A 12,806-nucleotide genomic window follows, 5' to 3' on the forward strand; every position below is an offset into this window, starting at 1 on the left:
TTTTTTTTTTCATAATAAGAGAAAAGAAGCCTGCAGTAGAGACCATAGAAGAATAAAGCCCTGACTTTGGCACAGGTAACCAGAGTTTGATTAGCAGCTCTGGTGCCTGATGGTGCAGGCAAGGAATCCTGGGAAAGGGAGGGAGTGCTGGGTAAAAGTCTCAATGAGCTGGTGGAAGTTTGACCTTAGGTGAAAGCTTACCAAGATGGCCATAAGGAAGGAGTGAGGAGATAAACTGCTGTAACAGCCCAAGACAGACATACCCTCAGGCCACTCTCATCGCCTGCCCAACCTAATACACAATGTTAATACAATGGTAGAGGTTAGGGCAAGCAAAATGCCTTACTGCAAAAGATGCAGGATGACCACTCCTACCTGTCCCATCCCTATCTGCAGTACCAGCTGGTGCATCCCTTATAGCCTGTCATGGAGTAGAGGATTCCATGAGCAGGTGCTCCCCCAGTACAGGGACCCTCCCTCTGCGAGCCCCATTGAAGTCACAAAGGTGTCTGGAACTGCAGTGTTAGGGATCATTGGAAGCAGGCACTAGGAAAGCCTGAGGACATGGGCACTATTTTATTTATTTATTGCATTTGTTTACCAGGAAAATCCACTGGGCCTAAATGAGCCTATTTTCAGTGGAGGCCGGGGAGAACAGCTCCACATTAAAGTACATACAAGGAATATTGCACACAATACAGAGCATATGAAACAGTTGTAGTACATGGAAATCAAATAACAGTGAAGATTGTATGTATAGTAATTATTAGCAGTGAGGAGCTATCACTAGAAATAACTTTAAAAAGACAGTCAGGAAAATAAGACTTTCTGTCTACATTTCTTTTTAACATATTTACAGTAATTTATTTTGAGGCTGCCTAGAGGAATCACATAGCCTTCCTGATTGTTAAAGTTTTATAAACAAGGTGTGCTTCAAAAATATGCATTTTAAACTTCTCTCTGTATCTGAGCAGCCACATTAAAATCTAAGCATTAAGCACATCTGAAGGTGTCAGTGACAGTCACAAGACAAATAATAAAATGAGAGCACCTTTCAACAGGTAGAAGAGCCCTATGACAGACACATATTTGGAAAAGGAGCTGGGACACTGCAAGACCTTTGTCAACAACCAATGGCACAGTAAAAGAGAAAACATTAGTAAGGAAACAAAATTAAAATTCTCTGACAAAGGCAATTAGTAAGCCAGTGAAAAATTATACCAACACTTTTGAAATTCACTGGCATATCAGACAAAAATAAATAAATAACTCACAACTTGTGGCTACTTACCACACCGAACAAGAAGCACAGCAAAGAAAAACTGAAGAGTCTAGCATGCATGGTACATTACAGGAAATGATTTCTGCCAAATCCAGAAAGCTTTATCCATCAGGCGGTTCTAATGCCTGCCGCAGTAGCAGCTCTGATTTGCTTTCTTGTTTTTTTTTTAACAGAGGATGTACCTTATCAGATTCCATTTTACAAACATAAAACCACAGATATTTTGGCATCCAGCTTGACCCTTAACTCATCTTTAAACTACGTACATAATTTATGATCAATAACATCATAATCACTTAAAACTTTTGTTATAAAGTAGCCACGCATCTTTTTATCAAGACCATAAAAGAAACTCATTAAAGTACTAACACCTAAATTAGAAGATGCTCTCCTGATTATTATTCTTAATTCTTCCTATAATGTATTGATTTTTGCAAACCTCACCCAATAAAATATGTGAGTTTATGTTCCTTTCTGAACACAGAGTGTCACTGCTACACTTCAAAAAACAACCTTCAAAATGCAAAAAAAAGCTTGATGAGCAAACTGGATGGCAATAACTGTCAAAGCAACCTTGTTAACTTCCATCATATTCTTCAAACTTCAACAGCAGGAAATGTGATCTTCTTTTGCATGGCACCAACCCCATTTTTCTAATTTTTGTACGAATTTGAGGTGTGTCATCAACAGTGACCATCACATGGTGGCTAGCCTCTTGCACATTAACTAAAAATCAGTACTAATTACTATCACTTAGACCACAAGTTTAATCATTAACACTAAGACAACTGTCATCTGAACTAGAGGCAGATGAGAAAGTCACTGTTCTGCATTTCTTTTTGAGATGAGAAGATCCTTTGATATTGACTCCATTTCACATCCAAAAATGAGAAGGTGATTAACTGTATTGTCTTATGGGGACTGAACCTCTACTGTATGGAATGCAACAGTAGTAAAGAAATGATAGGTAAGATACCAGAAGAAATGTTACAGACGTGAGCAGCTTGTGAGGAGGGGAAATGATGACATGAATAAAACTCTTTTTCCGTTTTATCCTTTATTTGTCATTTAGCAACCTTCCAGACACTGTATTGCCTGTGATTATCTTAGTTAGCTATGATGAATTTAGTTTTTACCCAGTACTTATTTTACTATTTTTGCTTATTGTTTTGGAACAGTGGAATGGTGAGACACCACTTGATAAGGTAAAGAAATGTAGTTACTTATAAGAAGAGGCTGCTACTTTCCATCTTTCAGGTTTCATACATGCAGTTTTGCTTAACAAGCCCTCCCATCATACTGCATCCTGTTTGATATCATAGCTTCGTCTATGCACATACATTTACCAAAAAAATGGAGATATTAGATTTAACAATATAATACAGATAGATGTTCAGTAAGGCAATTAGTGATGCCCTTCCTTTATGGAGCCATCTTTTCAGAAGTCTACTTTTTCAGCTTGAACAAAATGTTCAAACCTCTATAAATCAAACGCAAGCAAAACTAATGTCTTCTCCAAGACTAACCCACTCACTGAAAAATCAGCTACTTGGTATTCTCAGCATTTTCTACTGCAGTGCTGCATTACAATGCTCATCCGTCATGAGTCAATCAGGGCCCAATTTAACAGGAATAATAATGATTAAAAATTCAGCACTGACATAAGACAGCATTTTGTCTAAGCCAAGCATATATCAAACAGAAAAAAATGCTCACAAACTAAATATACAATAGGGACCATTTTAACTATTCCATTTGAGATTTGTTATTTTTGTAATTCAAGCTCTGAAGCATCCCAGCAGTTTCAATCATACAAACATGTAAAGAAGCAAACAGATGATGAATAACAAACTCATAAGGGCTAGTTCGACAAAAGGTTAGCCTCATTAAAAAAACAACAATCTAAGGAAAAAGGAACATGCTAGCTGACAAATAATGAGGGTGTTTTGAAGCTGGAAATCAGAATAAAAACTATGAGAATCAGTAAAGTGAGCACAATTGCACATATTCTACATGCTTCTTAGAACCATGCTCTTGTATTTCATTCATATAATGAAATACTCAGACAAATATCAAATCACAAAAACTGTCTGCTTCTGAAAAACATTTCTGCAAAACTCAGTCTTAATATTCATTCCTGATATTGCACATCTTCTAGCATATGAGCACTGTTAACTTGACCTAGTTTCAGGACAAATTATGGGCCACCAGGACTCCAAAAACTGGAAATGCCTTGATGATTCACCTTATTGTATAATTAGTTGCATATTTTATTATAGTTTATATGATATTTAATATATAAACACTGACACTGAAGGAATATTCATTATATGCACAACTGCAGCTACCATTAAAAGGGAACTTTCAATGGTTGCACATGCTCTGAAGGAGACGAGAGCCTTGCAACTTAGAAAAGGAACTGAAATGCAGTTGATAAAGATGACAATGGCACATGTACACATTCCAGCAAGTATTAGTTGTAATCTCTGTTCACTGCTGATAATTCCCTCTTAAACAATCTTTAAGCAACTCTTATTCAAATGCATCCAAATGTTCCCTTAACAAACCTCACAGAAGGAGCATGCTACAGTTTTGAAACTTTAAAAGGGATGAAAAGGCAGCTGAATGCAGCACTTTGTTCAAATGTTTTCTTCCAATTGATATTAAATCTGAAATACAACTGCATTAAGAAACCTCTCTTAGTGCAGCACCGGAATGTAAAAGGAAACAGCCAAGTATGCACCTTGTATGTGTAAAATCTCAAGCAAGAGAAATTCTAGTAATAAAGTCTTAGGGCACAACAACAAAAACTGACATGGTGCCCTATTAGAAGGCACTGCATTATGTGCAATACTACAAGGTCAAGTATGATTTTTAACAATTGCATTAAGCTCTTTCAAAACAATTATAATCTTACAGTGACATTATTAAAACAATATTTTCTTACAGTTCCCCCAAACCAGATAAATTAAAAATGTAATAATGTTCATTAGTGCACAGCATAATCCATGCTGTGGAGATTCAGCAAACTCAGTCATCCTGGCAAAGGAACAATGCTGCTATATTAGGGATAAAGCATAAGGTCTGTAAAGACAAAAAGAAAGCCATTAATTAGGAGAGAGAGAAATTTGCTGTAGTTAATCTGGAATACTAATACACAAAAAAGAAACAACTACAATCATACACTATTCAACAGAGCTACAGTACACTGACAGCAACAAAAATAAAAAGTGAGAAGCAGCTGAAGACATGATCTTTTTCATTTGATTCAAGCAGTGGCTACATATCTATTAATGAACCTTGTGTTCCTAAGAGATGGATATGGATAGGAAGGAGGGAAACATATGGCAAACACTACAGTCAGGTGCTCTACCTATAGAAATAGGACTTTAGGTTCACAAAACTGAAGACATTTAAGGATCGTAATCAAGGGTCACGGAAGATGGACAAGGATCACTGGGCCACCATTAACAAACTACAGTGCTACTACTGAAGGGAGGAGCACTCACTCTGAAGGACTGTTATTGTGGCTTGGGCACGAATCCATGTTTTGGAAGGATTTTGCCTTAGATCATTTCTTCTAGGGTCGTTGCTTGCTCTGCACTCATAGGTCCCCGAATCTTCTAATGTCAGACGGACGATTCTCAAGACGCTAACACCATTGGCAGCATAGGCAGTGTTAATGGTAACACGGCGCTTCCTGGCACCGTCCCATAGCTGTTTGAAAGAGTCGGCCTGGTTGATCTCAGCATACCACCACTGGATCTCCGGAGTGGGGTTCCCAATGACATCACAGTACAGCTCAAACGTGTCCCCTGTTAGCTTAGTCTCAGACATAGGCGACTTGACAAAACCAGCTAGAGGAAGGGGCAGCAGAAATGCAGTGACATACTTATCAGAAACAGTGAACTTTGCAAGAAAAATATCATAAAAGGTAGAAAATGCAAATAAAAGCAAAGAAAACATTTCCTCAAAAAAATCAGATTAGGTTTACTTTTAGCACAGCAATACCATGTTGTTCCTAAAAATAAATAAATAAAACATTTCTACTTGTGTATTCCAACATTCCAAACATTCTCTCTTAGTTAAAGCAATAAGCACAAGAATTTCCTGTTTAATTTAATTACTTAAAATATGTTGACCAGGACAAGCACAATTAACTACAGACAATTTCCAACTATATGAGAAAAATATAAAACTGAAAATGCATAGCAGTAACAAAAAGTAACACAAATGGACATGCATACAAATCTATAAACAAAATCTAGATGCACAAAATACATGAACAAAACTAAAGGGAAGGAATAAGACTGTTCACGTGGCAAACAAGACACAATTTTCTGTAATGTAAATGGAAAAGAAAGATAGCTGCTGGTGCTAACCATCAGGTGGGCTGGTAACCTGTTATGAGACTACAAGAAGGAAGGAAGGAATAATGGACAGGACAATGGAAGATAAGAAAATAATCAAGATGATTAATTTATAATGAACAAAGCAATGGTAGGAGGCAAAATAGTAAGAGATGTGTTATAAAGTCAAAACATGGCCACAGAGAGAAAAAGTATGAGGCACTGTACCACTAGAAGGAAACTGACGCAAAGCCACGAAGACCAATAATTGAAGAAAAGAAGTAACAAAAGAGCACTTATCAGAAACAAGAACCTGAAGAACCAGAGCAGATAGCATCCATGCAGTTAAATAACTGCAGATTTTCATAAGCACGATCCATCTATCACGCAGGAAAATAATTCAAGACTTAGTAAAGTACTGCATATACAACAGTCCCATAATCTGCAGGCAATGATATGCATACAAATGGTTGCAAAAAGTTGGAAGTAGAAGAAGTATAAGGTCTGATAAATTAAGTTTATAAATTCTTGGTTACAAAGTTTGCCACCAAAGAGAACCTAAGATCTGGCTAAGATAATAACAGACATAAGATACAGAAAATCATGTATTTATCTTTGTGTGTTTTAGGCCAAGCAATGAAAGTAGATATAAGAAGCAAAGAAAAAGGAGAAGTCCAAGAAAAGGTCAAAATGAGTACAGCCTGAAACAAAGAGCAGCAACAGAGGAAAATGTAACTTACCTCATGATTCTCTAACTGCCAGATCAGTACTCTGGTACAAGCCCTTTTGTATTAGTGTTAATATAGTCTTTAAAGGTCATTTCACTTTGTAGATACAGCTGATCAAAAGAAAGTATTGTACTATGCCAGTGTGTGCCATGCAGCGTACCCTAAATTTAATTTGTTCTTTTTATACTAAAAGTATAAGCATAGTATCACATAGTAAAGTTAAGTGCATCTGTAATATATGCTGCAATTCCAATCAGTAGTACTAACCATCTGTAGCATTTTACATAACATACAGTCTGAGCTAGCGGTCAGCAAGACACCTGGTAAATAGTGTTCTCCTTTAAACATTTCACTGATAACCATGAAACAAATTAGCAGGATACGGTATTGGTGTGACATGGCATGCCCATACAAATTACATACCTGAATGACTCTAACCTAAGCCCATACGAAATACATACTTGAAAGACTCTGACCTAAAAAAACCCAGGGGTACTTAGTGTGCAGCACAGTAAGTGCAACAGTTAGTGCCACTGTATCATAAAGCTTGGTCTTCTGGCTCAATTCCCATCTGCGGAGATATCTCTTCAGAGCCTGAATACTTTTCCATGTGTCTTTGTGAAATTTGGCAGGGTACCCTGGTTTGTCCCACATTCCAAGGACATACTGATACGTGAAATGATGATCCTGTGTACTGCCAACAGGAGTGTGTGTGTGTGTGTGTGTGTGTGTGTGTGTGTGTGTGTGTGTGTGTGTGTGTGTGTGTGTGTATGTGGGTGAGTGAACATGCATATGTGCAAGCATGACGATCCTGCAACAAACAATAAGCCTAACACTTTTTCTCTGCCATATGTCTGCTGCTTCCCAGCAAATTTTATGGCTCTTCAAAACCCCAAGGAGGATATACTGGGTATCAGTAAATGAATGATTGCTTATACTACAGCAATACATTGAAAAAAACATCAGCTGCTGTAGCAGCAACAAGACAGGTCTCAACTATGAACTTATTTTATTTAATTTCTCTTGCCTATTCAGAGATTCTCACATCAGACATGGTAAGTTCTGTATATAATCTTAATTTTTCAAATTACATTACATATTTTGTTTCTTATAGGAATAGTATACACATAAACATGCACATACAAACATGGCACCAACAAAACTTACTTAAAACTAGTTTTCATGTTTCTGAACATACACATTCCTCTAGCTCTCCAAATACATTAAAGTATTCTCAGTATTGAAAGATCAAGTATGGTAATACATCGCACTGTAATTTCAAAACAGTAAAAACGTATTCGGAATCAGAATGCAGCTTACTTCAGGAAACACCTTTTTATAATTTCTATGTTTAATCAACATAAATCAGTCTGTTAAAATAATATTCACATTTCTGATACTGTAACAAGTACAAAACTAACAACAACAAAAACTTTAAAAGAAAATGCAGTCACCATCCCCCCCTACCCACTCTACTTGTGTATGTCAATACTCTGGATATGCAACATACAGTGTCGCTTTTTTAACTAATGGACTCTTCTCTATGATACAAGTGCTGACTTGAAGATTCCATTACTCTGGCAATTGCTACATGCTGGCGACACACTAAAACAGGGGTCATCAATGCTGCCTCACAGTGCTTAGTTCTATAGATGGGATACTAGCTGAGGTATATTCTCCATGGAGTTTGAGTGACTTTGCTGTCCATGTGTTTCTTCCTCCCATATCCTAAAGAGATCCTGAAAGAATTTGCTATCCTCTAAACTGTCTGTTCGTGTGTGCCTGTATCTGTGTATATACTAAGTTCTACGATGGGCTTGGCATGCCATTTCTATGACTATTTAGCTTCATGTCAGGCATGTCAAGCTTTTTATATAAGGAAAACCGAACGTAAGCTCAAGAGAAGAATATACAAGTGCATGTATGATATCCAGACTAAGAAAGATAATAATGCCCTGATGCCCATTTTTTTATTTTTTGTAATAGAAAAAATAGATATGGATCGATGAGGAGGCCTGCGGGAAGAAAACATTGAGTATAGGGAACTGTGGTGGCAAGTTACTTTACAGGCCAACAGATTGCCAGGACTAAATAAAAAATATTTCACTTGCCCCCTTACTCAAATTAAGAGTGGCTAAACTTCAATTAAACCTACAATTCGTTCATGCACTATTTCCCTATACATTTCCACAAGTGAAATATCTTACTTGGAAAAACAAAGTTCTTACTATAGTGTGACTTGTTTTTATTCAAAAAAGCATGTTCAACTTGTTTTTTGGCTAAGGCTTTTAACAAAATTTTAAATGATGTGCTTTGTTTTCATTTATGTCTGAAGGTATTTATTTATTCAATACTTTTAAATTAAATTATGTTAACTTATTCTGTTCATAATTGGTCAAGTTTTAGGTGATGTCACTATGTATTTGTTATAAAAGCTTGTTAATTAGTTACGGCCCACATCTGATGAAGTATTTTAAACGAAAATGTAGCTCTTGAAGCGTTAATGTGTGTGTGCTTTACACTAGTTGCTTGGAGTTGTTTATTCATTAAAGGAACGTGTTTCATTATCCGTGGCTTTATATCTATTTCAATATTACTTTTCTTTATTCATTATTTAACCAATTAAACTGTTTCTTCTCCGCTAATCACTCCAGTCTCTTTTACAATTGTTTGATTTAATTATCAAATATTGCATTCAGTACATGTTAATTATATTGTTATCTCATTTATTTCAGTGAATATTTCCATTATGATATTTTGTTCTCTTTGCCTTTGTATATTTTCTGGAGCCCAGTCAGATTACCCCAGTTAATAAATGCAATAAACACATAAAATATACAGAATAAAATAAATATTGGCATGTTTATGTGCTGAAGTGACAACCAATAATCACGGTACTTACATATAATAGCAACCAGGTTCTGAACAACTGACTGTGACTTCAACTTACGATGATAAAGACTTACACTAGGTACTCTCGAGCCTTCACTATGTGTAGCAGCCCTTTGAAACAAAGATAAGTTGAAAGATTTCACTTTTTTTCTGTCAAAGTTTTACTGTTAGCCAACAATGTTTTATTTGATGGCTGCCTTGAGTTGTTCACAGAAGCAGAATTTCTTTTTTCTGTTTACAAAATGAACTAAGTGGGGTAGAGAGTCATGACTTCCGCAGTTTTGTCCTATTTGTAGTTTTGTCCTATTTGTAGTGTTTATCAGGAATGTGCAAGTGGCATTTGGAGCTGTACTTCATGGGGATAAGCAGTTATACCATACACTTTTTGAGAAAATGAAAGCACATGAAATAAGCGTCTGTTGTATAAACTCTGGAAGTTTGGTTTGAAGATTTTGGACAGAATGTGGATGGTAAACATAGAGGAAATATAGGTGTGAAATGAGATGTCACAAAAATACTTTGTTATATAAATTATCGTCTGAAGTTTTGCTGACAGTTATGTACATACTGAAATTGGCAAAGTAGTGTGTGTGTGCGCGCGCACGGTCAGAGGATTCCCCAAGTAAACATGCTGAAATACATTCAGTCTCTATTTACAGCTTAATATTTAGTGCTCCATAACCATTACAGATGGCTTTTATTCAAAACGTGTCTGTAAGTTCAAATACAATCAGCTTTCAGTTTGTCTGATTTTGTGATAAGAGGCTTGTTTATGTTTACAAAATGAGCCAAGTGAGTTGTTTAGAACCTAGTTGCGATAATATGCAGTACCGCAACCACTGCTAATATTTTAGAGATTACAAAGCAGTTTTTAGATCAATGACTGCATCTCTTAGGTTCATAGGTTCATAGGTTCATTATCTTTTAGTTTATAAAAAATATGCCTATCATTTTTGTGTGCCTCTGTCAAGAATAAAACTATGCCTATCATTTTGCTGTGCCTCTGTCAAGCAGTGGCGGGGTATCTGCAATCCCATCATCATTGGTCAGCATTCTCAAGAACAGGACCAGAAGGGCTCCTGCCTCACATGTACCCGGGATTTTTCCACAGCATAGGAGTCTCTGGGTGATGAATCGTCCCTCCAGCCTAATCTGTTTATTTATAACCGTGTCCAGGTTTAAGTCTCGCCGCCCTGGTGGTTCTGGATCTAGATTTTTTTGAGTTGAAGCATATCATCAAATCTGGGTACGACATGGCCTTATATGTCAGGCACAGGTCACCTCTGAGCAATATTTTTACTTTATCCTTTTGGTGAGAACTTTTGGGGCCTTTTCGTTGCAGGCAGGTGTCTGGTCAGGATTATTTCCCGAGCGGGCATTGTACTCAATCATAGGTCTAATAAGTGATGAGTACAGATACTGTCCTGGGTCCCCCAGATCTCTGATGACTTTTCTGTGCTCAGTGGATTGCCACTGGCTCTGGCACCAGTTATCCATTTCGAGAGCCCTTCTGGAGGAGGATATCTGTGTCAGATGTTTGTGACAGGCTTTGTCTGACATGGCTCCAGCAACTCTGACCCTGTGGGTTTCTGTCACTGTCACTTTGCAACCCATCTTTGATGTGTATGGGTTTTACATTCAAGCTGATGAGTTTTTCGATGATACCTGAGTCATCAATGGCATCTTGCTTTGACAAAGCCCAAACTGAGTTGGATCCAAAGTCTGCAAGTTCCTGTCTTTATTTATGAGTTCCATTATGATCCTCTCCATGGCTACACCATCCGTCCCATGGATGCTGTGTTTGAACCTGTCAGCCAGTATGTTGGCAATGTGTGTAGGTTCAGTAATTTCACATCATTTTGAACTAATTCTGAGCATATCTGGGAGTTTCCTCCTAGGTTTCTAACATAGCTAAAGTAATGTTTACCACTGGAAGTTTTCTGTGGTCTTTTTTTTTCAGGTGGGTGGGGCGGGGGATGGGACTCCAGCAGATTTAGTTTATGATCTGATCTCACCAGTGGGGGGTATACTCCGGTGTTGAACATTTTGATCCATGAGATCAAGTATGTTATGGTGACTAGTTGTTCCATGGCATTTGAGTTTATGAACTCCAGGAATCTTGTCTATATTAGGGTAGTAATAGTCACCTAGTATGATGGTGTTTGGAGATACATTTATCCCCTCCAATGTTTTCAGGAAGGCCATGTGAGGTTCCTGAGTTTGAGAGGGTGGCCTGTAACATGCTACAAATTGCAGAGCAGTCTTGCCTATGGTTAATTGCACCTGGATGGTCTCTTGAGGTGTGGGTGTCCTTTATGAATATGGACACCCCCCCTCCTTTCTTGGTAAACTGTATCACTCCTGTAACATTTTCATCTACAAGTGCAAGTGTGAGACTCTTGCAAACCCAAACTCTATACCAAATAAACACATGACAGAGGAAGGGCAGGACATAAGCAACATCTAAAACTTCACTAAAAGACACGGAAGAAGTGAACACTTAGCTGTGACCAGGATGGAACAACTGGAAAACAATCTTATTTTAGCAAGGTCTCAAAGATGTTCTTTGGTTGCTGATATTCTTGTGACAGTTTGCATAATTACAATCAGAAAACAAAGGACTCTGAAAAATATGAGACTGTACTTGTCAGCTGCATGTTATCCAATCAACTACACTGCTGGATATGCACTTGAACCAAATTGAAATTTTTATCTTAAATATTGGGTGACTTTCTTTTTGCCTTTGATGATTTTGCAGTTTGAAAGTAGACACGAAAAATGCATATTAAGTATAGACTGACGTTACTATCCATTTGTGATTTACTGACAGATCACTGCACCTAGCTAAACTTCCAGTTTATATAAACAGTCAAAGCAAAGGATGATGCATATATTTACTTGCTTTTCAAACACTCATTCATCATCCACCACCAAATGCACGCTGCACAGCACTTAATTCACTATACCTTAGGCCAACTACAGCCTCAATTAAAAATTGGGAAGGCTAAAAAATGCAGTTCATACAAATCATTTTCAACTTTTTATCACTGCTGCTTCAGCAGTGACTCACATATCACTACATGTTAAATCCATTTCAGAGTCAAAGACAAGCAGCACAAGTTATTCTATAAAGCTAGCAGGAGATGTGTGTTGTCTGTTCTCACATTATTAAACACCGTTTAATCTGAAGAAAGTAAGCTCATGTACTCATAATGTTAGTGAGAAGCTCAAGGCCTAATGGTAATTGCACTTCACGCCCCAGATCACATGTTGGGACTTGCATGTGCCCATGTAGTTGTCCAGTTTCTTCTTGATTGTATAAACTGATGGGCTAAGTTTAACTGAAGAGAAGAGTTTATTCCACAGATGTGGAAGTCTAACATATGAAGTTACGTTTCACATTACAATTGATATTAATTTTTATCATCGCTGAGTGTCCTTTACATCTTCTGTAAAAGGGTTATTCTCTGTAATTAGTTTCAGTTAGTAAGGGCTCCTTTAATGCTCTGAATGCCAGGCACAGGGCTCCTCTAAGAAGGCAATGAGACACAAAAG

At 37.3% G+C, this 12,806-nt stretch overlaps 1 protein-coding gene across 3 annotated transcripts in view; it reads right to left on the reverse strand.

Annotated features, from left to right (window-relative positions):
- Positions 1-12,806, reverse strand: part of NPTN (neuroplastin) — a 2,340,387-nt gene that overhangs the window by 1,836,616 nt on the left and 490,965 nt on the right. For all 3 annotated transcript variants that reach the window (XM_044077564.1, XM_044077563.1, XM_044077562.1), the window contains exon 2: positions 4,792-5,139. In XM_044077564.1, the coding sequence (XP_043933499.1) occupies positions 4,792-5,139 (348 nt within the window). The remainder of the gene's footprint in view (positions 1-4,791; positions 5,140-12,806) is intronic.

This window comes from Protopterus annectens, chromosome 7.part0, assembly GCF_019279795.1.
Source record: "Protopterus annectens isolate FY-2018-M chromosome 7.part0, PAN1.0, whole genome shotgun sequence".
Lineage (NCBI taxonomy): Eukaryota > Metazoa > Chordata > Ceratodontiformes > Protopteridae > Protopterus > Protopterus annectens.